The sequence below is a fragment of the Phytophthora sojae genome (assembly GCF_000149755.1).
Source record: "Phytophthora sojae unplaced genomic scaffold PHYSOscaffold_2, whole genome shotgun sequence".
NCBI classification, from domain to species: domain Eukaryota; phylum Oomycota; class Peronosporomycetes; order Peronosporales; family Peronosporaceae; genus Phytophthora; species Phytophthora sojae.
In genome coordinates this window covers 11,171,883-11,197,050 of record NW_009258116.1, presented here as the reverse complement: position 1 = coordinate 11,197,050, position 25,168 = coordinate 11,171,883, and the positions used below count along the sequence as shown (strand labels likewise).

The following is a 25,168-nucleotide window of genomic DNA, read 5'->3' as shown; positions in this document are numbered from 1 at the left end:
CAACTTCAACTATCTACCAGAACGGACACCAGCCGTAGTAGAGCTGGCACAGGTTCTCGTGCGACGTGGCCTGGTGGATCAGTCGGTCGACCTGCGCGTCCACCAAGAGGACCTTGCTGCCGTCGTCGAAATCACGGCCCGCCAGCTTCTTTTTGACGCGGTCCACGACGCTCAGCGCCTTCTCGTTCAGCTGCGGGTGCTCGGTCGCCACGAACGACGTGCCGAAGTTGTCGCGCTGCGCCTCCGAGATCGAGTTCCGCGCCAGCGCCGGGTCCAGGATGTCCATGTTGTAGCCCAGCATTGCCGCCTCGGAAGACGAGTGTCGTCGCCTTCTTGGGGTCACAGGGGCGGACGACGTTGAGCTCTTCATGCTGCCTTCTCCCAACTTGTCCTCTTCAGCGTTCGTTGCGTCTCCTTCTCCGTCAGCATCGTGGCCATCATCTCCGTCTTCGTGCCCAGCGCGTCCAGAGTTCCTGTCGCCGTTGCCATCAGCACCGTCACCAGCGCCTCCTTCTCCTCCGCGTCCAGCACCACCGTCTTCTTCAGGCTGGGCATGAGAAGGTAGTGTGTCTTTCTTGAGTAAGCGCCAGTTGATCAGCGGGTCGTACACGAATGCCTCCAGCACGGCCATGAGCGAGTCGCGGTTGTCACGAAGCACTCGCATTGAAGCCTCGCACGTGTACCGGAAGTTGCCTTCAATACCGCTGACCTCCATCGCCTGCGTGAGCATGCGCGTAAGGCGGAACGGGATCTTCTCGGGGTACTTGTCACGCTCCATTGCTACCTCGAAACAATCGCCGAAGTCGATGTGCACCAGTTTACCCGATACACGATCCAGCATGAGGTTGCTCGGGTGACGATCGCCTAGACCAAGAATGTAGCCAGCCATCGACATGACAGCCAGCGATCGGGTGAAGTTCCGGCGGCGGTCCAGCCATACTTCCGAGTCTTGGCTCTTCAACCACAACACACGATACAGATCCTGACCGGTGGTCTCGCCTAGCGCATACTTGAAAGCCTCAACCTTCTGCATAAGCGGTAGCTTGTCGTAGTCCGGCGCCATTTGCACCATAAGGCGGTGCTCCACATTCAGCTGAATCTTGCGGGCCTCACGGTAGTCGCGGATGAGCTGGTGCAATGTATCACAATTAGGCACCCAACCAATGAGACCACTGGTATGCGACAGCGGGAGTACCGAATACCGCTCGATCGCGAGGTTGCGCTTGCTGGTGTCGCTGTCGTTCGCGAGCAGCGTGTTGATGACACCAAAGAGCTGCATCACACGCTCGTCCTGACGTAAATCCTCGTGGCCCTTAAGCAGGAAAGGATAGGCTTTCCCGTCACTGCCATTGATCGACACCCTGCGGGGTCGCTGCTTTGACGTTAGCACCGTCACCTTCGTGTCGAACGTCTGAATACGAACGATCGGGGCGCCAGCCTTGTATGTGCCGGGTACTGCGAGCGAGAGGTTGCGCACTGACAGCAACTTCGGTCCAACGTTGGCCAGCTCAAGCGTCGAAAGGTTCGCCAATTGCTTCCGGATCTTCGAGAATACGTTGTAATAGATGTCCCAGGCTTGATTCAGATCGTCAAGACTCTTAGTACGCTCGTACACATTGGTCCATTCCTTGGCATATTGAAGATCCCGAGCAAACGCCTGGTAGAATGCCACCTCGCGCAGCGTTGGTGCCTCCTCTGTACCGATTTTAGACATTAGTTCGTGGAGTGGTGCTAACTCAGCAATCATGGCAGTCACATCACGATTGTTGAAGAAGTGCTTGGACGCTTCTTCCAGAGCACCGTGCCAGAGCTCATTCCATAGGATAGCCACACGGATGAGTTCACGAGACACCATGTCAGCCTCATACACCAGCTGAGAACTGTGTCGCCGGACGGCAGCAAGAATTCCTTCAGCAGCTTGCTTTCGCGTCGGGTTTAGTGCCTTCGAGGCCACCGTGATCGGGTAAATTAGCGCCTGAGGGTGTGCTTGTCCAATTCGAGATAGCAGATCGTGAAGAAGCTCGCTTGTCTTCAGATTGGGCGTATCAATACGCGCAATAAGCTGCGGGATCACATCCAACCACGTATCAACAGACGCCTCCTGGAAGCCTTCGATCATCGCCATATGCACGTCACTACGACTGCCATACGCAAACCAAAGCGTCAGCAAACGCAACACGTCTTTCGTCACGTCATAGCTCGTGTGGCCAAACGAGATAGAGCGGAAGAATCCCTGGATGGCTCGAACCGCATATCGCTTCGAGTCTCCTTGACTTGGGTCCTTTACAATAGCTTCCAGCGCTCGGAAATTCATGAGTGCCCACTCATGCCAAGCCCGATCATTGGTCGGATCCAGCTTAGTTGCTGTCTCGAGACACTCCAGCACGTGGTCGAATGCACCATCAGCCTGCTTGTGTGGTTCTGCTAGCGACATCTGCCATTCACCCAGTTGAATGTACACCTGCACACGCAACTTGCGCATATCCTCGTTTGTTGGATCTCCGTGTTGCTCGAGCGCCTCGATGAAGTAATCCATCTGCTTCAGAGCCACATCCTCGCGGTTCTCAGCCCACAAGTGCCTCAAGTAACTGAACGCCACACGTGGGTCCTGAGCCGCACTGTCCGCTAGACTCAACAATCCATTCGCAAAGCCCTGGCTTGCTCCAGCATTACCGCCTAGATTGATCGGGATCGGCGCGTAAGGATCTCGTTCCACACTTCGGATAAACGGTTGTGCACCAACACGCAACAGTGCGCTTGCAGCAAGGTTGACATGACCCGATTTGAGACACAGGCGGGCATACTTCAGCCAAATATCCACGTCTTCTCTCGGGTCGAACACAAGAGATCGCACCAGCATGAGGTTCTGCCACACCTCAATGTTGCGCTCCACGCCCAGCATACGCCTTGTCCAAATTGTCTGCAACTTTTTTAGTGCCACTTGCTTCTCATGTCCATATGACGTCGATGGCGATGCTGACACAAAGTTGAGGCTACTGATACTCTGCTTACGACGCGACGTCGTCGTCGACGTTGACGACGATGATGCAGGAACGGACAACAGCATCAACTCCCCATTGTTCTTGTAGGCAAAAGTCTTCAGATAGGCGACAATTTCCTCCAGCTCAGTGAGCATCTGCAGATTTACGACAGCCGGAAGATACGCGCGAGCGTAGCTCTCACTTACAAGAGAACGCAACGTCGGGTCCATCTCTTTCCGACAATCGGCTATAGAGCTCATAGCCTCGTCCAGCTCCATACGACGAATAGTCACGACGGCCTTGAAAAGATGCGACTCAGTAGCATCCATGTCCGAGTTGATGAACTTCGGGATCGAGTCCCAATTCTGCAACGAAAATGCAACACGCGCACCACTACTACACAGCTCCTTTTTCAGTGCCGGGGGAACATCCAACAGCTTTTCGCCATCCTCCTGCTCACCGTTCAAGTCTTGTCCTTCGCCATAGATTTTGGACCAGGTCTCCTGTACGTGATCATTAAGCTTGCGCCACTCGCCAATGGCCCACAGACACCGCATTTTGCCGAAGATGGCCTCGACGTTGTTCGGGTCTTCTAGGAGTACACGATCGTGTGTTGCCAACGCATCATCCCACCGCAGTAGCTTTTCGTGCCACGAAGCCTTGACTTCAATGCCTGGCAACTTTTCCAACGCGTACTTCAGGATGCCTCGTGCGGCCTCCGGTTGGTTCAGTTTCGAGTTGATACTGATAAGCGCTTGAATACCATCAGTACTTGGGTTAGTGTTGAACTCAAGCTCCTTGTAGTGAAGAGCCTTCGCGAAAGAGTGACACTTGTCGGCCAAAGATCCGAGCAATCGAATATCAATCGGGAGGGGTTGGTCATCGTGCTCCATAAACTCAGCCAGGTTCAGCAGCGTCTGCAAAATTTCAGACGGGAGGTGCGGCGATTGGAAAGCAGACTCCAGAGAGCGAATCAAGTTGTCCTGAGTAGAAGACGATAGATGTGACCACACGCTCACGAATGAGGCGTTAAAGAGCTCTCGCGCTAGAGGCTGGTACACCGACGCGAGCTCCTTACAGGCGCGTAGAACAGGCGATGGAGACTCACGGAGCAGTTCAACAGAAAATGCCAGAATCCATTCGTTCCAGTCCTCCTTTGTAGATCGTTGTGACGCTTCCCAGGCCTTCATCAAGTTTTTCTGGTCGCACGGCAAACTCTTGGTTTCATCTTGGGCAGAAGAACCCGAGTCCTTGTGATCACTCGATGCATCGATACGCGATTTCAGAGGGTCTGTTGCCCACGAAGCCACGGGGAGCGGTTGGTACTTCAAAATCTTCGATACGAGCAAGTCATACCGATCAAAAATATCATTCGAACGCGATGTATGGCGGCCCAGAACCTGGCTAATGACAGGGACGAAGATCGCGTAGTCATCGCCCATCGTGTAAACCATACAGCAGAGGCAGTCCATTGCGAGGTAGACCATCTCCGGCTGCGATGAAATCACACGAGCCAGCATGTGAATGATTTTCGAGGCGTATACGCTCACGTTAAGCTTTTTCACGAGCGACCCGAGCGACCCGAGACCTTGTTTCCTGGCGTTAATGTCAGCATCGCTCTGGATCAGCGCTACGAGGGCTGGGATGATCAAGTGAAGATATCCATCAAGCAGTCGCCCGAGAGATACAGCAGTTTTCAACACCAATAGCGTCCGCGGCCTTGCCGGATTGTCGCGCTCTGTGCGAATTACTCGTAGCATTTGAGGGACGAGATCAGGTAAGTACACTCGGAAATTTTCACCAAGAGAGTTTGCCAGCTTCTTGACCAGATTGAGAACCTCCTCCAGATGCTCATCCCAATAGCCGTGAACGATAGAAAGCAGTGCTACCTGATCCAAATGTGGCTGGATCTGCTCTTCCACAATCTGCACCAAGTCGCATAGCTGTTCGAAAAGGAACTTGCGTAGCGAACGGTTTACCTTCTCCAAAGCGTACAGGAAGGCTGGAATAATTTTGTCCAGGTGCTGCCCCATACGCTTCCTCTGACTTTTGCAAATGTACATGATAGCCATAAATGTACCCTGGTAATGAACCGAGTTGCGAGGTTCGAGCAGAATACGGATCAACGCATTGATCGCAACCGTCGGGAAATACTGCGTCGAATCGGGGATCATTGACGGCAGTAAATCGTCGGGCGGAACTTCCAGAATAATGTTGGTCAGCTTACCGCTTGTTTGCTTGTCATTTTTCGCAACCTTTCGCGCGGGTGTCAACAGGAGTGATTCTCCAAGCTGCTGAGCATCTTCTTCACCGCTTCCATCGAGAACTCCAAGCCCGCCATATCCATTACCAATTCGAATTCCAATGACAGCTCCATTCGTGTTTGATGCGGAACCAAATCCATTCGTCAGTTTTTCTGCAGGGTTAGCCGCATTGCTAGCCATCAGGCTAAATACCCCACCAGCACCAAGGGCCAAGGCACTCGAGCGAAACTCTTTTTTCTTCGCGTCTGTAAGTTTGCCTTGCTTCTGCAGGTGGAACAAACGGAGATTATACGGGTCCAACGCACCCAAGACACCAAGCGTACGTCCTGCTTCAATCCGCAAAGATTCGAAAGCGTCACCTGACTTCTGCAGAGCTTGGCACAGCAAGTCCAGCAGCTCCGGATACTCGTGATACGGCAGCACCACATATCCAGTCGATGATACCAACTGACCGAGCGTTTTAATTGCAACTTGCAAAATCTGAGGGTTGCTTGAGTCGCGCATCTCATCAATAACGTCTGGCAACAGTTGTCCGAGGTACGGCGTCAGTTCTTGGGCTCCCACCTCTGCCAAGTCTCCCAAAGTTGCCAATATGGCCTTGCTGACACTGACTGTGCTTCGACTGTGGCTACGGCGCTCTGAGTCTTCTCGCAGATTTTTCATCAAAACGCGGAGAATCGGAAGGACGTACGGCTGGGCAAGCTGTGATGCTGACCGAAGCAGACAGCCGATCAAAAGCGCACCTTCTTCCTTACCACGAGAGTCTCCACTGAATTCCAACTCAGCCAAAAGTTGTACTAATGTTTGCCGAAGCGATGGCAATACAGTTGATGGGTTGTGGTGCGTGAGTCGTCCAAGCGTACTCATTGCCGTTTGCCTGATGCTGAAGACTTCATCATTCAAAGCAATAAAAAGGCACCGCAAGTTGTCGTTGAGAGCGAGGAGCGGGTCAAAACGTGAATCCAGCGAAGCCAAAACCCGCAGACGAATACTTGCTTCAGTATCAGCGATACCCACTGTCAGTAACCGTTCCAGCACTGACGTAACAGGTCGAGCAAAATCTTCCGAAGTCATCGCCGTGCTCCCACCGCGATCTTCGCCTGGTGGCAGAAGAAGCTTACAACACGTAAGTGCCGCACTCTTACGGATCGTTGCAACCTCGTGGTCGAGGAACTTCACTACTGTTTCGTGAACAAACGACATAATCGGGATGAGTCTGTTGCCCTGGAAGTCGAAGTTAGCCAGCGTCTCCAATGCGAGCGCCTGCATCGCGATTGCGGGCGAGACCTCTGCAGACGGGGCCCCATTTTCTGACGCTCCATTGGCCTTAGATCCCGTGGCGGAGTAGAACAGGTTGGACAGCATTCCACTTGTCACTGAGATCGAGGCGGTTTTGAGCTTCCTACTGGTTGGCGTCGTAGCAGACCCAGTGATGTCCTTTTGGCTCGAGCGCAAAATCGAGCTCAATCTTTCGAACAACTTCTGCTGAATAATTGGTTTCATCGGCGGGATTTTCTTCACGATAGTCGTCAGCGTCTCCACCAGTGAGGTATCCAGATCATTTTGAAAAAGCGGCCCGACCATAGACTCCAAGTCAACTCTGATAAGCGCGGGCCCCACCGTCTCCGCTAGCATGCGTAGACACGCGAGTGCCTCTCGGTGGGTGTCGAAATCTTTCCTGCGCACCTGCAGTCCACCTTTAATACCGTTCATAATCGCCATCAATGCCTGTTCGTCCCTAGCCATCAGCGGTCCAATTGCCAGCGAAAGCTTTCCAATCGAAAGCAGAGCGTCCGGGCGCGTTGTCGTCGTAGCCGAGAAAAGCACTTCCAGCAAGTGGTTCATACACGGGCGATAATACTTCTCCACAAACACCGAGGTGTTAAACTTCGCCAGCCGCGGGAAAAGACTGATCACAGCCGAGCGCACAGTGGCGCTCTTGTGATCCTGGTGGCTGAACACGAGTCGGCACGCCCGCGGGTAGTGCGAGTGCATGAAGTCCCCCGTGTTCCGCAGCAACTCGTTCAGGATGAGCAGCGCGCCGTGCGTGGCGTCCGAGCTGTTGCGCTTGAAGGCGCTTTCCGCTTCATCCAGCGCACGGTTGTACCACGACGTCTTGCGGTTGGACTCGCGCTGCTGGATGAGCATGAAGCACGTCTGCAGCGACTCGCTCGCACTCACGCGCACCACGAGCTTCGAGTCCCAGAAGGCGCTCCAGATGAAGTCGAAGTACTTGTCCATGTATCTGAAGGACGTGGAGGGCGCGTTGATGGACAGCTCCTTCAGAATCATGACGGCGGCGTGTCTGCGGACGTGGAACGTCTCGTTCTTGAGCCACTCGAGCGCCGGCTTGACGTGGTAGTCCTCCACGAACTCGATGAGGCTGGTGCCGCCTGTGGACACGATGTGGCCCAGCGCCTTGGCCGCGACGCGCAGCATGGGCGGGTCGGCGCTCGGGATCTTCTCGAAGACTTTGGTGAGCGAGTGCGCGAACTCGATGATGGTCTGGTCGTTGCGCTCGGCGATGAAGAGCTCCACGAGCTCGTCCATGGCGGCGATGCCGCCCATGCGGTCCGCGCTCTCGTTCGAATTGCACAGCAGCATGAGGCGCGCGCTGATGTCCGTGACCCACTTCATGTAGAGTCCGTGCGACAGATCGCGCGACTCGGACTCGATGTACAGCCGCAAGCTCTGCGCCGCGCGGTGCCGCACGCTGCTGTTGCTGCTGCGCAGCCCCGGCAGGAAGCGTGTGAAGCTCTCGGCCATGGCTCTTGGGTCTGCCTGCGTCCCGCCACCTGCCTACGTGACTACGTGCCTGCCTGCCTTCACTCAGTCTCCTGCCTTCGCGGTACGTTCGCAAAATGCGTATAGTTGTGTTTGAGGGGGGAGCGCAAATCTCGCATACAAAGTTCAAGTCAAATCGGGCACTGAGAGTTTACTATGATTCCAACATGGCTACATGAACAAAAGGCTACAGAGCCTTCGTCCGCGGCGTCTGCTGGAACTTCATCTCGCGCTCGTAGGCTGCCTGCTTCATGGTGCAGTTGGCGCTGAAGTGGCCTAGCTGCTTACAGTAACGACACGGCTGCGGGCAGTCCTTGGAGTGGTGGTCGTCCTTCTTGCAGTTGTAGCAGCGGCGGTGGCGCTTGGTCTGCGCCGTGACGGGCGGCTCCTCGCCCGACTGGATGGCCTTGGACCGCGCCTCCCACGCCTGCAGCTTGTTTTCGAGCCGCCGCTTCTTGCCCTTCTCCTTCTGGCTGTACATCAAGCGGCGACGCTCCTTCTCGTCCGCGTCCATGGGCGGCTTCCGGTTCGGGTCTGCGTCGTTCTCAAAGTGCTCGGTAATGCGCGTGAACTGCAGCTTGAAGAAGAACAGCAGGTCTGACAACTGCGAGGCGTCCGAGCCTTCTGGCAAGGCGATCTCAGCTTTGGTCGCCGCGGCAGCGTACTCTTCAAGCATCAGCTGAATAGCTGCATCACGATAGAAAACAACACACCGTTAATTGATCCCCAAGCGTTGCAATCGAGTCATTCGCCACGCACCTTCAATCGTCGAGACGCACCCCGCTCCGGCCTTGTGGTAGCGCCAGAAGCTGCTTTCCTTCGGCGGCTGGTCCAGCTTGACGTGGCGCAGGTTGGCGATGGCAGGGTCCGCGCAGAGCGTTGGCGCCTTTTGCCATGGGCAGTCGATGAAGATCATCGTGCGGATCTCGCGGAGCTCTTCGGGACTGATCTGCTCCAGCGTCTCGGCCTCAAAGGACGGATACACGACCACTGCGTTCTCGCACGTGTACGTCGGAAGTGCGTCGCCTTTCGCCGCGGGGTACGGGATGATCTCGACGTCCTGCGGGGCCAGCACCTTGGCGTGCGGCGCCGTGCTCTTCTTGATCTTGTCCTGGAACCACACGTGCACCTGCAGCGGCAGCCTCAGCGACGGCACCGTCACATCTTCCGGTACGCCCAGCGGGATGTTGCACTTGGGGCAGTAGAACTTGTAGCTGCGCTGGCACGACGTGCAGGGCAAGCGCTCCCACGCCTTGGGCTTGGTCTGCAGCTCCGCGGCGGCGCTCATTTTTGCTGGTCAGAAAAAATATGTCATTTGTAAGAAGAGCCGGTATGTAACGTATAACTGTCAACCAATAGAATTATGAGTGGGCTGATCCAACGCCCTACGATTGGTAGAAGAGGCCGCCCCACGTTCGCAGTCTCCATTGTCAAGTCGCCACTTCCCTCCAAGACCTCGCCACAGTATGTGGTCGACCATGATCATGCGCTTCCCTTCGCAGGCCAAGACGCTGTCGCGCGGCGCGCTCGTGACCGCGGGCATGGCGGCGTTCGCGGCTTTCTCCGGCTCCTCGGCGGCGCAGTGCGAGGAGGCGCAGCAGCCCAAGGTGGCGCTGAGCCCCGAGGAGTTCCGCTCCTTCACGGTGCGCAAGGTGGAGGACGTGAACCACAACACAAAGCGCGTGACGTTCGACCTGCCGTCGCCCCACCACGAGATGGGCATCACCACGCCCAGCTGCCTCGTGGCGCGCGCCGAGGTGGACGGCAAGACGGTCGTGCGCCCGTACACGCCCACCAACGTGAACGAGGAGAAGGGCTTCCTCGAGCTCGTGGTCAAGGGCTACCCGCAGGGCAAGCTCAGCAAGCACATCGTGGAGCTCAAGGAGGGCGACTCGCTCGACATGAAGGGCCCCTTCCCCAAGATCAGCTACTACCCCAACAGGTACAAGAGCATCGGCATGATCGCCGGCGGCTCCGGCATCACGCCCATGCTGCAGCTCATCAAGACCATCTGCCGCAACCCGGAGGACCGCACCGAGATCACGCTGCTGTACTGCAGCGTGTCCGAGGAGGACATCATCCTGCGCGAAGAGGTGGAGGCGATGATGTATCTGTACCCGCAGATTGCGGTGGTGCATGTGCTGAGCAACCCGTCCGACCAGTGGAAGGGCCTGACGGGCTTTGTCTCCAAGGAGATGGTCGAGAAGTACATGCCGGAACCGTCGGACGACAACCTCGTGTGTGTCTGCGGCCCGCCGCCGATGATGTACCACGTCTCGGGCGACAAGGCCAAGGACAAGTCTCAGGGTGAGCTGCAGGGCTTACTCAAGGAGCTCAACTACACCTCGACACAAGTCTTCAAGTTCTAAGCCGTTCGCCTGCATTGGTTAGGCGCACGAGAATTTTGAACCCCGTGATACAAAAAAGAAAAACTGTTTGAACTGACACGTTTTGAGTGCATTAGATTCTACGCGGTGCTGTTGAAAAAGGTGTGCAGCTTCTTACCGTTCGCTTTGCCCAGCAGCTCTGTGAGTTCATCTAGTGACTGGCGGCTGAGCTCGGCGAGATTCTTGACGCTCGCCAGTACCTTCCGGAAGTTGTGCTCATTGATGCCCGGCAACTTCTTCAGCACATCGATCGAGCTGGTGTTGTAGTAGTTGGATGCTAGCTTGCCCTCGCCACTATTGTTTTGAGCACCGCTATCGTCCATAGGCAAACCGTTGCCAAGCGCAGCAGCGGCTTCCATGTCGGGCTCGTCTTGATACTTTTTGATTATCTTGAAGAGGTCCACGGTGGCATGCGGGGAGCGCGACCACAGGATTCGCAGCGACGGGAAGTGCAAAATCAGTAACGTGAGCTTGGAGACGATGTTGGTCGCAGTGATCTCAGACCCAAGCTCGGACACATCCTGCAGAGAGAACGCCTTGCCTTGAGTGAACTCAATCAGGAGCACAGGGGTTTTGTAAAAACGCCGCATGCTCTCAGCTTGGTTGAACAATCGCCCAGAGTTTAAGGACCCGAAGAGATCGCTGATACTCTTACGCTCGACACAAATCTCGGGCGACAAGATGTAGTCGCCGATTTCCAACGTCACAGGCAGCACGAAGAGCCCCTCTTTGTGCAGCATGGATGGCAAGGCACTTCGGAACTCGCGGACGTCTACAACAACTTTGACGCCACCGCGGTGCGACTTGGCACGCCCGCCGGTTCGAGTGTCCATACTGTATTCGACAGTTTGTTGCCTCAGCTTCATGTGGAGAGGGAGGTCGTACACGTTCGCTGGCATCATCAGGTGAGCTTTCTGGTGGATGAGTTTGTCGAATGCACGCTTTTCGCGCTGAATCTCACTCAGGTAGGACTGCTGCTCTGTGCTTTCGTCGTACATCATGAAATAAATCTCAAGCGGGGCAACGTGTGTCGCGTGGAATACCTCAACTTCGCGGATAAACGCCATATCGGGATCATATAACACGATACAGGAGGGCATGAGATCTTCCAGAAACGCCGATGCGCCATATCCGTGTTGAGTAGCTTGCTCGTATGTGCACAGCACAACGCTGTCCAAAGGATCAACCACTTCAAGGGACAAGTTCGAGGTTCCAGACTGTTCATCCCGACGACAACATGCCGCTCGAAGACGGCCATCGAAAAACGCCTTGGACTTGCCATCCTTTTCAGACTTCTCACTCGCAGTAGTAATAGCCTCTAGTTCTGCTGCTGATAATCCAAAACTCGAAACTTCAGTGGTATGAACCTGGACATCACTGTAGCTTGTTTCTGAGGACTCCTCCCGAGCACGCTTCTTCGCTTTGCCTTGTGCTGCACTAGACTTCTGCTTGCCTTTAGATCCTGATGACACGACTGTTTCTTCCTCAGTGTAGAGTTCATCTGTCCTCAACTTTGCTGCAGCTTCTAACAGCAGCCTCTGTTCGAGTCCAAGTGAGCTCAAATTGCCACCTTTTTGCTTTAGCGTTGCTTCCTTCTGAAGCAAGTAGTGACCGAAACGCCGCCGCATCATTTCTTGCGCGCCCAAGCTGAGGAACTCACGCAGCTGAGCACAAGTACGCTCGTCCTTGACCATTACCAGAACACTGGCCCCGCCAACAGCCAGCTTATCTTTGTCGTTGGTCTTTTTCTTCTGTTGCTTACGCTGCTGTTCATCATGCACTTCGTCCAGGATTTCTTTCAAAGCGTCCCACTTGGGGTTTTGCTCGAGCACTAGTTTAAGCTCAGCGCTGTCTGCTGCATTCGAGTTTGCAGTAAACTGACGAAGATTTACCGGTTTCTTGGTCGTAGAATTCACAATCTGGCAAAGGCGCTCTTTCGCTGCAGTCAGAAGGCGGTCTGCAGCATCAGTGAACAACCACGGCGACGGAAAGCGCTGCTGGCCGTTCATAGTTTGATAGTTCACCAAGAATGAGTAGTACGAGATGGCGTCATAACGTGGGAGATATGCCAGCAATTGACGGAGCGTCGCGAGATCTCCCACGAGTTGCTTCGTTTTGACGGGCAGTTTATGCCACAACGGGTCCAATTGTCGTCGAATGAAGCTGCTGAACGACTTGGCCAGCGCCTTGTCCATTGTGAGGTCCGCCGCATCCAGTGACTTGGTGCTGCGTTGCAACTCCTTCACCGTAGCCTCAAGCGCCACAAGCAGCGCCTCCTGCATGATCTTCATTGAAGGTGAAAACGCCACTTCAATCTCGTACACTTCTGGCTGGTGCTTCTCCAAGCACGCGTTAATCGCAACGTGAAATCTCGGATAAAGGAACACGTTCCGCACGTACAAATGCTTGAGCACTTGTTCCACGCGGTTGAACCCCGACGAGAGCGCGACGCTGTCGCCACAGAAACCTTTGATGAACCCTTCACGATTGCGTTCACGGTACAGTCGTAGGATGAACGCCTCAATGGACGTCTCTGTCATGTGGTGAGCGTCGTTCACTAGCAGCCCGCTGATGATGCCTGGGTCCACGTGGTTGGACAGCAGATCCACCACGAGGATACGCGCCGTCACGAAGAAGACGCCGCCGCGCTTGTACATCTGCTGTCTCTCGTTCAAGTTAATGCGAGCGTCCACCACACGCGGCAGCAGCCGACGATCGAGGCCGAGCGCTTGCACCAGGCGGCGCAGCGTCGCAGCCTGCTCGTTGGCGTTGAGGCACAGCACGAGGCTGCGGGGCGAGCAGTAGAGACGCACGAAGCTCGCCAGCACGCGCAGGAGGCCCAGGCCGCGGCCCAGCACCAATACGCCGTCCTGCGCATAAAGCTCCTCGACCATCTCTCGCTCATACGGCAGCCAGCGCGCCGCCAGCGAGGAGATCACGGTGTCGGCGTCGTCATCGCCAGCTCCGCCCACCGAGAGATCGACCACTTCCGGTTGTTGCGCCATCCGATACAAAATCCAAATGAAAAATAATTCTAACACGAATCGAAATCATACCGGTAACTGATATTGAAGTTACCGATTGGCAAGCTGCCGCCGCCGATGCCAAGCTTGGCGCGGGAGGCCAGCGGAGTCCCAGCTGAACACTGAGCCGTAGTTGTAGCTGTATGCAACGCAAGCGGAGAGCGCACCAATGATACTGCCTGCCAAAATGTCACTGTAGTGGTGCCAGTTGTCGATGGAGCGCGTGATCGCCACCCACGCCGCCACGAAGGACGGGAGGAAGCAGAGCACCAGCTTGAGCATTTTGCGACCGCCTCGCAGTGCAGACTCACTTCGGTTTTTGCAATTCAGACGCGATCGTCCCAATAAATAGAGCTGTCATCACGCAAAACAGGTAAGGATCGAACACAGCGCGCATCTCAAATTGAAAGCGGGGCATACCGTAAGAACGAGCATCGTAGACCACGCAAACGAAGCATGACCGGATGGGAAGCTCTTGCGGCCTTCCTTTTCACCGGCAGGGTCAGTACACAAGTTCGCGATTCCATCCCACACGATATCGTACTGCCACTTGCACATGTCGTGGAAGCTTGGACGGAATCGACCAGTTAAGTTCTTGGTAAACTCGGTTAGCAGCTCACTCAGACTAGCAGACTGCGCCAGCGACAGCAGGAAGTCACGCGTGTCGTGGGTGACGAGACGCACTCTCCAAGCTCTCGGGAACACGTAGTTCATGAGCAGATTAACCGCTACAGGGAGGGCCATGCCCCAGAAGACCAGGGCCTCTGTTGTGACCTGCTCCGCGTGCACCTTAGCGTTGAGCGTTGGGTCTCGGGACCAAACGGTTCGGGTCGAGTTGATCTGCACTTCGATGCTCGGGATGGGGCGCTGCTGGACGGGAATGGAGGTGAAGAAGAGAGCGAGCGCGAACATGACCAACGTGCAGCTGAACTCGAGCGCGCGATACTCGCTAAGCAAGCGGTTGAGCCAACCACGAGCTCCATATTGCTCCCCACTTGACGATAGCTCTGGGGAATTCCCCATCATGAGTGTGTACTCGTCGACGTCGTCGCCATCCTCGTCCGCCATGGTCGGCAGCTCCATCGCCGGTTTTGACAGTGATCTGAATCGAGAAATCGAAGTTTGATTGGTCAAAATATGTTCGGTCACCTTCAACTTTTTGGCGGAGCTCTTGTTGTTCAGTAGACCTTGCTGCAGAATTGCTGTACTGTCAGATCATGATCCCTGGAAAATCGTTTCATTACATAAACTCTTTCCCTTATGCAAAATAAAACATCGATGCCTAGTTACCATTCGTTGTGCGGCTGTGGACATTCAACACGTACTTGCCCACCTCGCTTTCTTCGCTGCTTGTGTACGTCATTTTCCCCTAAACAACACAATAATATTGTTGTGAGCTTCCATTTGCAGAGCAGAAGAAAACAGCTTTCGTTTGTACCTTGCCGTGCAGATGGCACCCTTGAAGAGGCACACCAGCGTGCTGGCTGTGGAAGACCGACGCATAGTTGAAGCTGTAGGCGATACAGGCAGAACCAGCACCGATGATGCTGCCCGCGAGAATGTCGGCGTAGTGGTGCCAGTTGTCGATGGTACGCGTAACAGCCACCCACGCTGCCAAAAACGTGGGGATGAAGCAGAGGAATAGCTTCAGCGTTTTCCGTCCTCCTCGCATCATGGTCTCACTGCGGTTTTCACAGTTCAGAGACGATCTTCCGAGCAAATAGAGCTGCAATAAAGACAAACAGAAGAACGTCAGAAACTCGTCCATAGTATCCAAAGCCAGGAAATATACAAACGACGTTGGTGCATGACCTACCGTGAGAACCAGCATCGTCGCGAACGCAAAAGATGCGTGCCCCGATGGGAAGCTCTTGCGGCCTTCCTTCTCGCCCGACGCACTCTGGCACAGGTTGGTAACTCCGTCCCAGACGACATCGTAGTTCCACTTGCACATGTCGTAGAAGCAGGGGCGGAAGCGGCCCGTCATGTTCTTGGTGAACTGCGTGAGCAGCGTGGCCATGCTGGTGGACTGGACAATCGTCAAGAAGAAGTCGCGCGTGTCGTGCGGGATGATGCGCACGCTGCGGAACTTGGGCATCGCGTAGTTGATGAACAGATTAATGATGATCGGTGCACCAACGCCGATTCCGACCAGGGCGACCATGGGGACCTGCTGCGCCTTCTCCTTGTTGTTGATCGTCGGGTCTCGCGCCCAGACGGACGTCGTCGAGTTCAGCTGCACCTCGATGTTGGGGATCTCACCTGCAGAGCGTCACACCACTTCGGTAACTACTCAAACGCTCGCCCAACACACAAAATGCTCAAGCACAAACCACCAGTCGAGCAGCTACCGTACGTACGTTGTGCGACCTGGATCTTGGCGAAGAACAGCGCGAAGCCGTACATGAGCACGGAGATGGCGAACTCGGCAAGGCGGAAGTCGCGCGCAATGCGCTCCCACTTGCCTCCGCTTTGCTGGGGGCGCGACGGGTGTTCTGCCAGCGCCGGCAGCTCCGAGACCGATGTGATGGACTCCATGAACGGCACCTCGCTCGCGTTGCTCGAAGCAGCGCGGGGTCGGCCGTAATTCGACTCCGTCGTTATCGCTGCGCGGTGATACAACGCGAAGGAGGGCTTCTTCACCGCTTCTTCGCTACTGGATCGAGCGCCTGATCGACAGACGGACAGCCAGCAGACAGAGGGAGGGACCCGCGAGCGCACGAACGTGTGCAAGTGCCGGGGAAAAGCGAAATGGCTCGCGCAGCCAAAATGCCGCCGAGATGAGGTAGATTAACGCGTGCGACTGTCTAAATCTCAGGTCATTAAGGATAAGAGGGTAAGCCCCAGTCAAAGATGAGTCAAGGAGGAATCGATTATGTACTGTACCCAAAACAGTAAGCGTTCTCAAAGGTAAATGGCCAGTAATTTCTGACTGGACAAACTTTTTCAGCTGACGCGAAATACAGAGACAGGCCTGTCGTGCAAAGATGGACGCGTTGCAGGTGAGCAACTTGGCCGAATAGGTTCGGGCCGGAACTCCGACACAGATCGGAGCTTGTCATCGGGATTCCCGCTGACAAGTCTTAGTGCTCACGCTTTTGGCGTTGCTCTTCAGGGCTGGCACATCAACTGCATTGCACCAGTTATTTTAAAGTAGGAGCATCCGAGAACTAATCGTTCACCAGTGGACTCAGCAACAGGGTTGCTTCGATCGAGTGTTGGCATAGCACCCGCTGTTAGAACATACAAACGAATCGTTTCTTCTTCTCTTCTTCACTTCTTCTCTCTATCGCTAGATATCGTATTTTCGTGCAAGCGGTAGTTTGGGCTTCAGTCAGGGGGCACAGAGTTTCGGTAACGTGAGGTATACTTTAGCGTTTGCAGGATTGTTTTCGAAAATTGGTTGCTTTTTCATCTGGCCGTTGTTGTTCTCCTGGAACTTAAGTACCTTCCAGGAACTAACTGCTCACGCCAACGTGGAGCCCTCGCTGTCCTCGATTTTTGCCTACTCACCAACACGAATCGTCAGTTCACATGTACTACGAAGTATGTTGCACCTTTCAGCGCAAGGTTTTCAGCGCACCTTCCTCCGTTCGTGAATTGCATCCCACGGCAGACCAGAGACTTCCCAGGCATAGATAGAACCGTAGTTGTGGTTGTAAGCTAGGCATGCAGCGGCAGCGCCGACAACGCTGCCAGCCACGATGTCACTGTAATGGTGCCGGTTGTCGGTTGAACGCGTGATGGCGACCCACGCTGCACCCAAGCACGGCAAAAAGCAAAAGAATAGCTTGAATGTCCGAATTCCCTCCTGGAGATTCGAGTTACTTTGCTCGGGTCTTGTCAGTCGTGCGCGTCCAAGTAGGTAGAGCAATGACAAAAACAATCGTGAGATACAGCTGATACAGCGATGTGTTTTCAGCATCCTCCCGCTTTGCAGCTCACCGTAAGAACTCCCATGACCGACCACGCGAAAGAAGAGTGGCCTGATGGAAAGCTCCTTCGGCCTTCACCGTCTCCGGCCGAGTTGCTACACAAATTGCTAACTCCATCCCAAACCAAGTCATAGTTCCATCCGCACATGGCGAAGAAGCACGGGCGAAAGCGGCCTGCCGTGTTCTTCATGAAGTGACCAGAAACGTCGACAGCGTGATAGCCTGTCCGAGACTCAGCAGGAAGTCGCGGAAGTCGTGGGCAATGACGCGGATTTTGAAGAACATCGGGACCACGTAGTTGATAAGCAAATTGATCCCGATAGCGATGGCAAGACTGACGATGATGAGCATGTACATTGGAACTGGTCCGACCATTAGTTAGTGCAAAACTCACTTCGATATAGGTAAGACCAGCATCGCACCTTGCTCTGACAGCTTCTCTTGATCCATGGCAGGGTCGCGCCCCCAGATGCTAGTGGTGGAGTTCAATCGCATCTCGATTCTTGGAAGAGCACCTGGCATTCGTCGTCATGAGCAGGTCTGTTAGACTCCATGCATACACTATTCCTCTCCGCCACACCTCATTGAAATACCTACGTTTGTGCAATGCCATCCAATTGCCGAGTCTCCTTGCAATAACGTACAGCACAATTGCAAAAACATATTCGACCACGCGGTAGCCGCGAAGCACTTGTTGCCATTTCTTCTTGGAGTACGAGCCATCCCCAGCACTCTCCACGGAGTCCGTCACCGCGCCACTGTCGGGCTTCTCGTTTTGGGCAGGCGTGCAAACAGTTTGGTAGTTGTCGTCTTCGAGACGGAAGCCGCTGGCAGTCGCGGCAGCGTCGTCGCCCATTTCGGTCGAGAAGAACGCAAAACCTAAAATGTACGGTCTCAAAAAGGGAGTTTGTCGCAGGTGATTATGCTCATTTCTCTCCGCAACTACCGGTACACACCTGAAACACACGGATCTCGTTCATGTAAAGTGCGAACACTTGCCAACGGCGTCTGTACCCCTCTTAAAAGAAATCTATTGAACAACTCGCACGAATTACACTCGCTGGCTGCTCGAAACTCTAGTGTTTTGGCTCATCATCTTCTCGTGGGCCTCTTGGGGGTCGTCGCTCATGGACTCCGACTACATCGTCAAAAGGTTGTAAGATTTCAGCTGCAACACATGAAGCAACGGGGTACAGAAAGGAGATTGCCTTACCTTGATCTTCTCGTGCACCGCTTCGCACGGCATCCCCGCGTACTTCCGGCAAAAGATGGAGCCGTAGTTGTAGCTGTAGGCCATGCAAGCAGAGATCGCGCCAATGATGCTACCAGCCAGAATATCGCTGTAGTGGTGCCAGTTGTCGATCGACCGCGTAATGGCGACCCAAGATGCCGCCAAGCACGGCACACAGCAGAGGAACAGCTTCAGCATCTTCGTACCACCCCGCACAGCAGATTCGCTGCGGCTTTTGCAGTTGATTCTCGATCGCCCGAGCAGGTAAAGCTGTAAGCGATAAGTACACCGTCAGTATCCATACAGCTACCACAATGGAAAAGGCTAGAGCAAACGCACCGTGAGCAGAAGCATCGTCACCCACGCGAACGAAGCATGGCCAGACGGAAAGCTCTTGCGACCTTCTCTCTCGCCGGCTGGGTCAGTACACAGGTTGGTGACTCCATCCCAAACCGCGTCGTAGTCCCAGCCGCACATATCATAGAAGCTCGGGCGGAAGCGGCCAGTCACGTGCTTGGTGAACTGCGTGAGCAGCGTCGACATGGTGACGCCCTGCGCCAGACTCAGGAAGAAGTCGCGCACGTCATGCGGGATCACGCGGACGTCACGGATCTTCGGCAGCACGTAGTTAAGCAGCAGGTTGGTCGCGATGGGGACGCCGACTCCGAACAAAATAAGAGACCACATCGGTACTGGGGTAGGAGGAAACAGGTTAGTTCAATACATGATCCACGTAGCTCATCAGCTGAGGGGGTACACCACCTTGCTCGTGCAGCTTTCGTTCGTCCACGGTCGGATCCCGCGCATAGATCGTGGTGGTGGAGTTGAGGCGGATCTCGATCCTGGGAATGGGGCGGTCGTTCACGGCCATCAGCGTGAAGGACTTGGCGACGAGGAGCATGGCCAGCGTGCAGCCGAACTCTGCGACACGGTAGTCGCCCAGCACGCGCTGCCATCGCCCGGGGCGCTGCGCGACCGCGTCGTCCTCGTCGCGAGGCTTCCAGGCGGGCGGGGGCGTCGTCACCGACAGGAACTCGCCGGCCGAGCCGCGCTCGAGGTCGGCGTTGCTCTGCATGCCGCTTACCTCTTCGAGGTCAAAAACGAAGTGATCAAGGTGAACGTGCGCTCTTGAATCAGAGCAGCTGCACTTGCTACACTACAGTGTAGAAGCCAGTATGGACTCGTGCGAACGGAAATGATTACAGCTAATCGATTGATTAAAATGATGCAGCGTACAAAAGCGAAGTAGTTTCTGCTAACACTTGACTTGTATGTTGCAATCTTTTGAACATGATTCTCTTTGGCGCAAGCCTTGGACTCCATGGACTCGATCCACCGACACCTTGAAAAAAGCTAGCCCTTGCGCCTCCCAGCCTCTTCTTCTCCAGTAAGAGTCCTTACGGACCGCTGTCTCAACTTGAGACTCTCAAGAGCCTTGAGTCAAGACGCCGCCTCATGCCGCTGCTGCAAACCATGAATACGGCTTCATGTACAGGGACCTTCGCACTTCCAACCACAACAGCATGGATCCAGTCTAGATCGATGGTCATAGGGCAGTAGCCACGCATGGGGCAGGGCCTTGAGCTGTGACCAGCAATTTCGTCACCACGCGAGCGCGAGCCATAATCGCCAAAGGTGTCGCACGTTGCAGCAAATTAATCACTTGTGCGAACGCCGAATTCCGAAGTGATCCCAGGTAGCATGAAGACGTTACGGAGTTAAAAAAAAGCTAAGCAGTGGCGGAGTCCCTGCTGCGACAACTTAGATCAACGATGCAGTCGCTCGACATGTGCTTCAGCAGCGGAGGGCCAGACTCAAAGTTGTGGTGCCACATCGGCTGCTGGTCGAGGTGTTCACTTCTCGCTTTCTTCGCCTTTTTCTAGGGTAAAAGCAACAAAGATTTCTTAGCAAAACGCCGCTTCTACTCCTTAGAAGGATTCGTCCTGCTGCTCTCTTACCATGCGACGTTCGTGGATCTCCTCCAGAGGCAGGCCTGCCGATTCCCAGCTAAATATCGACCCATAGTTGTAGTTGAACGCGAATTGTGCTGACGCAATGCCGATGACACTGCCAGCCAAGATGTCGCTGTAGTGGTGCCAGTTGTCGATGCAGCGCGTGATGGAGATCCATGAAGCGATCAGCACTGGCGCGCAGCACATGAACAGCATCAGCGACTTCTTGCCACCTCGCAGCGTGGAGTTGCTGCGGTTCTCACAGTTGAGGCGTGATCGGCCCAGCAGATAGAGCTGTTCACGCAACATTGTCAGCTTTTAGTCGTCGCTATCATCAATCGCAATGCAGCAGCAACTTACCGTGAGAATGAGCATAGTCGCCCACGCAAACGAAGCATGCCCCGACGGGAAGCTTTTGCGACCCTCCTTCTCGCCAGCCGCATCCGTACACAGATTCGTGACTCCGTCCCAAACCACGTCGTGGTTCCACTTGCACATGTCATAGAAACTTGGGCGGAAGCGACCGGTGATGTTCTTCGTAAACTGCGTCAGGAAGGTCGCGAGAGCCATGGACTGGAAGAGGCTCAACAGGAAATCCCGCGTGTCGTGAGCGATGACTCGAACCTGGCAAAATGCCGGGAGCACGTAGTTCATCACGAGGTTGATTCCCACTGGCAGGCAGATGCCCAGCGTCAGCAGCAGCCACATCGGCACTGGAGGTCACAGTACATAACAACTTTAGCTAGGTGCTCATCCCCTTAATCAAAACAAACCAGCCTCTTTCCAACAAACTCACCTTCCTCCGACAGCTTCTTCTCGTCGATGGACGGGTCGAGCGACCACGCAACAGCCGTGGCGTTCAGGCGCACTTTGATCCCAGGAATCGGGCGTTCGTGCACTTCAATCTTCGCGAACACAAGCGCCAGCAGATACAGGACGACGGCACTGCCGAACTCCAACAGTCGGAAGTGACGACCGAATCGTTGCAGCGCGCCCTGGGGCGGTCGGGTCGAGCCAGCTTCAGCGATATCAATGGGCGTGTCGTCGCTCTCGTCATTGGGGTCTCCGTGGAGCGGTATCCCGCTAGCAGACGATTGCATGGCTGCAGGCAGCGACGACGGAGGAGACCGCGCCATCGTGGTGTATCCCGCTTGGATGTCGTTCTTCTCGCTCGAACGCTTCACGCCGCCCACAGTCATGGCTTGCACTGCTGGATAATTGTGGAATGGGCGGCTGCAAGCTGCAGCGACAGTAAACACGACATCAGGCGGCGGCAGATCGCAGGCTGCTATCTTGCATTTCCGGGATGGATGGATTCTCTGGTCGGTCTTCGGTCGGGACCGGTACAGTAATTAGGCCACAAATGACCCGTTATGAGCTTCGACACGCCAGGCCAGGCCAGAGCATGCGTTAGACACTTGAGAAACCTTCCGAGTCTCGATTATGGCTGTATCGATGGGCCCTTCTCGATTCACAATGGCTGCATATTACATTGTACCGTAATTTTGGTACAATCTGATTCGGCTTCTAAACTCGAAATAAAAAGCGAAAAGAAAGATCGATCGAAGTGAAGAGCTCCGGAACTGTCATGCGCCGCTCCACGTCGCGCAGGTGAGCCCGGCCCCGCGATATTCGCTGTGTATATGTCTCTAATGCAAACTTAATCGCCCCCGCTATCCATGTCGTAGCCGCTACTCCGCTTCTGCCTCTGCTCGCGGCGCCAGGTGCGCTGGAAGCTTCTGCTTGAACTTTTTTCCTTATGTATGGACAAATTATTATTTTTATCAATTGTGTTACTATTGTATCCTTGCTGCTCTAGTACCGAGCGAGATCGTGTGTTCGACAATCTGCAGCGTCGACTGGCTGCGCAGGACCTGAGCGATCGCGGTGCGGAGGCGGAGGATGTGTACGAGGATAAGCGCAGCGTGCCGCAAGCTGCACGCTCCAGTCCGGCTGCAGCCGCTGCAGTACCGACGACAGCGCTGTGCCGCTTCTTCGTGCTGGGCAAGTGCCGCTACGGCAGTCGCTGCACGTACTCGCATGCGCTCCCAGAACAGGTGAGCGAGTGTGCAGCGGATGAGGCTGAGGGACTATCGGCGGCAGCAGCGCTCGTAGACTGCCCGTTCTTCCTTCGCGGCAATTGCAAGTACGGAGAGCACTGTCGACTTCGCCACAATCCTGCCATGCTGCTGGGGGCTGCGACCTCCGCTCGTGCTGCTCCGAGAGCTGGGAGGCCTTCGGGTGCCGGTTACACGTCTTCGAACAACGCTGCAGTTAATGCTACGGCTGCGACTCGCGAAGACAACCAGCAAGACTTCACATGCGGTATTTGCTTCGACGATATTATTCAGTCTGGCAAACATTTTGGCCTGCTAAGTAAGTATCAGTCCTTTGTCATTGGAGGGGTGTCCTCTTGATGAAACTTATATTTGTGTCAAACATGTAGGCTGTGATCACTGCTTCTGCTTGGACTGTCTTCGTGAGTGGCGCCAGTCGAAGGATATGGAACTGGAAGTGATTCGCGCGTGCCCGGCGTGCAGAGTGCCTAGTGACTTCATTGTACCCTCGCTCATCTTCTGTAAAGGCGAGGAGAAGCGCAAAGTGGTCGAGGCGTACAAAAGCCACTTGGCTCTGCGCGAATGCAAGTACTTTAACGGCCTCTTCGGTAGCTGCCCGTTTGGGCCGCGCTGTTTTTACGCGCACCGCGACGCTGAAGGTCGTGACGTAAAGCACCTGGATCGCCCCAAGCGCTCCATGAAGCCGCGGCGTGGCCGGAACGGACGACAAGGTGGTGATGCAGCACTGCAATCGTTGCTGCAGCAGTACAGCCACCTTTTCCGCTTCTTCGAAGTTGCAGACTGGGACGACTTCGATCTGGTCGGTGGCTTGTACGACTCGGATGACTCGGATGACGACTACTTCGAGTATAACTATGGTTTTTCGGACGATGAATTTGACTCAGATTGAGCAGCAGATCAAGGGTGACAGCGCACTATATGGTGGGGTGGTTGTATGCGGAAAAAGCGAAGCGGCGAAGAAGAAAAAGAGAAACGAAAGCAAGTATAACACTGCGATGAAAACAAGATCACGCATTTAAACGTCACCAACTTTGTCTATCCATCGTTTCTAGTACGGACGTCTTGTAGCAATGGTGATAGGCTTCCACTGTCGCTGACACAAAAAGTTCCAAGGGGATTCAAACAACTGACTGCACTGCGCTCGCGTTGATTCATTTGATTGCATTAGTCAACCATGGGTCCATGGTGTACAGCTTCATTGTAATTTAAACGCCACTCTGTCCCACATCCATAGCGTCGTCACGCTCCTTCAGTACGTGGATAGCATCTTCTAAACAGCGAACGCAAAGCACTGTGGAGTTGAAGCGCTGATTGTGGCCATCATTAGGCGCGAAGCACAATCTACAGGCCGGCAGCACTGACTGTACTTGGAGATTTGCAGCTACAAACTCGCGCCACAACACCGGGTTCCGTCTGCGTACTTCGGCGCGGTCGTCGAGATGGTTTTCCTTCATGTACGCAGCAAGCTTTTTCCGCGTCATACGTTGGGGCGCGACTGCTGGGGCGGCATCAGAATGACTAGGTTCAAAATTTTCGGTTGCGCTGCATGGTTCAGCCATTATCGGTGGTACCGGCGCATCACTTGCCACCATAAGCTCGGTAATGTTGTTGTTGCTTTCAGCTTCCTCACTCGACCCTGCACTGTCGACGTCAATTATCTCTTTCGGAGGCTTGGTCGCAGCATCTACCAGTTCTGGATCTGCATCATCATTAATCTCGATGACACCAGCTGTGCTGTCCATGATTTGGTCGCCGTCGCCGTCTTTTGACTCAGAAGTAGTGGCAACTTCATCATCAGCACTCACCGCTTGATCTTCGTTGTTCTCCATTGGCGGAGGTGCTTGGTCGACAGCCTCTGCCATTTGACCTGCTTCGGCTTCCTCCGACACAGATTCAAGAGTAACAATTTGACTTTCGTCGTCTTGTTTTGCCTCGAGCTCAGCAGTTCCCCCTTCTTCGTCGAGCAAGTTCAGTCCGCTATCAGCAGTCTGGTTGGTGACTTCAGCGTTGGCATCCGCACTTGATATTGTAGTGTTCTCCTCAACTGGCGGCTTCTTTGTTCGAACAATTGCGTTCCTCTCAGAGGATTTATTTTCCAGGGAGGCGGCATCACGTTTCCTGCTTGATAGCAAGGCAGAGACTTCTGCAAGCTGCTCGTCTGGAACTGCGTTACCCTCAGCATGCAGCACCCTCAGATTCTGGACCGCATTCAAGGAAGACGCAGACAGTAGCGAAACTGCATTCCAACGAATATCCACAGTATTCAAATGTGAAGCCGCGTGAATCGAAACTGCTTGTATGTTGTTGTGGGCCAACCTCAGCTCGCGGAGCTGAGTTAGTTTGTTAACACACTCAGGAAACTCGATCAGCCCATTTTCGGATACGTCGAGCTTTTGCAAGTTTTTGAGGCGACCCAAACCCGCCGGGATTTCCGCTAGCTCATTGCCACTGAGAATCAACGATACCAACTCATTCTTGAGCAGCACGGAGTTTGGAACGAATGCCAACCGAAGGCCACGCAAAGTCAGCGACG

At 54.6% G+C, this 25,168-nt stretch overlaps 9 protein-coding genes across 9 annotated transcripts; 2 read left to right on the top strand and 7 right to left on the bottom strand.

Moving 5' to 3' along the window:
• Positions 1-13: 13 nt before the first annotated feature.
• Positions 14-8,011, bottom strand: PHYSODRAFT_285197 (phosphatidylinositol 3 and 4-kinase-like protein; the record flags this gene model as incomplete). The annotated part of the gene is made up of 1 exon (XM_009523334.1): positions 14-8,011. One exon carries the CDS (start codon positions 8,009-8,011, stop codon positions 14-16), a length of 7,998 nt encoding a protein of 2,665 aa, XP_009521629.1.
• A 1,484-nt stretch (positions 8,012-9,495) lies between these two features.
• Positions 9,496-10,398, top strand: PHYSODRAFT_297652 (hypothetical protein; the record flags this gene model as incomplete). Its single annotated transcript, XM_009523333.1, has 1 exon — positions 9,496-10,398. One exon carries the CDS (start codon positions 9,496-9,498, stop codon positions 10,396-10,398), a length of 903 nt encoding a protein of 300 aa, XP_009521628.1.
• A 98-nt stretch (positions 10,399-10,496) lies between these two features.
• On the bottom strand, positions 10,497-13,421 carry PHYSODRAFT_327253 (hypothetical protein; the record flags this gene model as incomplete). Its single annotated transcript, XM_009523332.1, has 1 exon — positions 10,497-13,421. The coding sequence occupies one exon, from the start codon at positions 13,419-13,421 to the stop codon at positions 10,497-10,499; it is 2,925 nt and encodes a 974-aa protein (XP_009521627.1).
• A 69-nt stretch (positions 13,422-13,490) lies between these two features.
• Positions 13,491-14,507, bottom strand: PHYSODRAFT_485948 (hypothetical protein; the record flags this gene model as incomplete). Its single annotated transcript, XM_009523331.1, has 4 exons — positions 13,491-13,793; positions 13,860-14,054; positions 14,115-14,364; positions 14,476-14,507. The coding sequence occupies 4 exons, from the start codon at positions 14,505-14,507 to the stop codon at positions 13,491-13,493; spliced, it is 780 nt and encodes a 259-aa protein (XP_009521626.1).
• A 133-nt stretch (positions 14,508-14,640) lies between these two features.
• On the bottom strand, positions 14,641-16,170 carry PHYSODRAFT_354145 (hypothetical protein). The gene is made up of 4 exons (XM_009523330.1): positions 15,800-16,170; positions 15,256-15,701; positions 14,878-15,165; positions 14,641-14,808 (listed from the first exon to the last, which is right to left on the bottom strand). Exons 1-4 carry the CDS (start codon positions 15,975-15,977, stop codon positions 14,722-14,724), a joined length of 999 nt encoding a protein of 332 aa, XP_009521625.1. The 5' UTR covers positions 15,978-16,170; the 3' UTR covers positions 14,641-14,721.
• A 2,342-nt stretch (positions 16,171-18,512) lies between these two features.
• PHYSODRAFT_487611 (hypothetical protein) lies at positions 18,513-19,680 on the bottom strand (the record flags this gene model as incomplete). The annotated part of the gene is made up of 3 exons (XM_009523329.1): positions 18,513-18,875; positions 18,945-19,297; positions 19,368-19,680. 3 exons carry the CDS (start codon positions 19,678-19,680, stop codon positions 18,513-18,515), a joined length of 1,029 nt encoding a protein of 342 aa, XP_009521624.1.
• An 853-nt stretch (positions 19,681-20,533) lies between these two features.
• On the bottom strand, positions 20,534-21,756 carry PHYSODRAFT_480173 (hypothetical protein; the record flags this gene model as incomplete). The annotated part of the gene is made up of 3 exons (XM_009523328.1): positions 20,534-20,851; positions 20,918-21,270; positions 21,354-21,756. The coding sequence occupies 3 exons, from the start codon at positions 21,754-21,756 to the stop codon at positions 20,534-20,536; spliced, it is 1,074 nt and encodes a 357-aa protein (XP_009521623.1).
• Positions 21,757-22,320: 564 nt separating this feature from the next.
• Positions 22,321-23,659, top strand: PHYSODRAFT_555909 (hypothetical protein; the record flags this gene model as incomplete). The annotated part of the gene is made up of 3 exons (XM_009523327.1): positions 22,321-22,768; positions 22,871-22,933; positions 23,004-23,659. 3 exons carry the CDS (start codon positions 22,321-22,323, stop codon positions 23,522-23,524), a joined length of 1,032 nt encoding a protein of 343 aa, XP_009521622.1. The 3' UTR covers positions 23,525-23,659.
• A 1,264-nt stretch (positions 23,660-24,923) lies between these two features.
• PHYSODRAFT_435047 (hypothetical protein) lies at positions 24,924-25,166 on the bottom strand (the record flags this gene model as incomplete). Its single annotated transcript, XM_009523326.1, has 1 exon — positions 24,924-25,166. A coding segment is annotated over one exon (243 nt), but the record flags the coding sequence as incomplete, so codon positions are not given.
• Between the last annotated feature and the right edge of the window lie 2 nt (positions 25,167-25,168).

What these genes read in the sequence shown, in the direction of transcription:
- PHYSODRAFT_354145 (XM_009523330.1), bottom strand. Translation starts at nt 15,977, where the DNA reads ATGGAGTCCATCACATCGGTCTCGGAGCTGCCGGCGCTGGCAGAACAC. An exon ending in CAAGATCCAGGTCGCACAAC is followed by an intron (nt 15,702 to 15,799) that starts GTACGTACGGTA and finishes GACGCTCTGCAG; the next exon opens with GTGAGATCCCCAACATCGAG. An exon ending in CGACGATGCTGGTTCTCACG is followed by an intron (nt 15,166 to 15,255) that starts GTAGGTCATGCA and finishes TCTTTATTGCAG; the next exon opens with CTCTATTTGCTCGGAAGATC.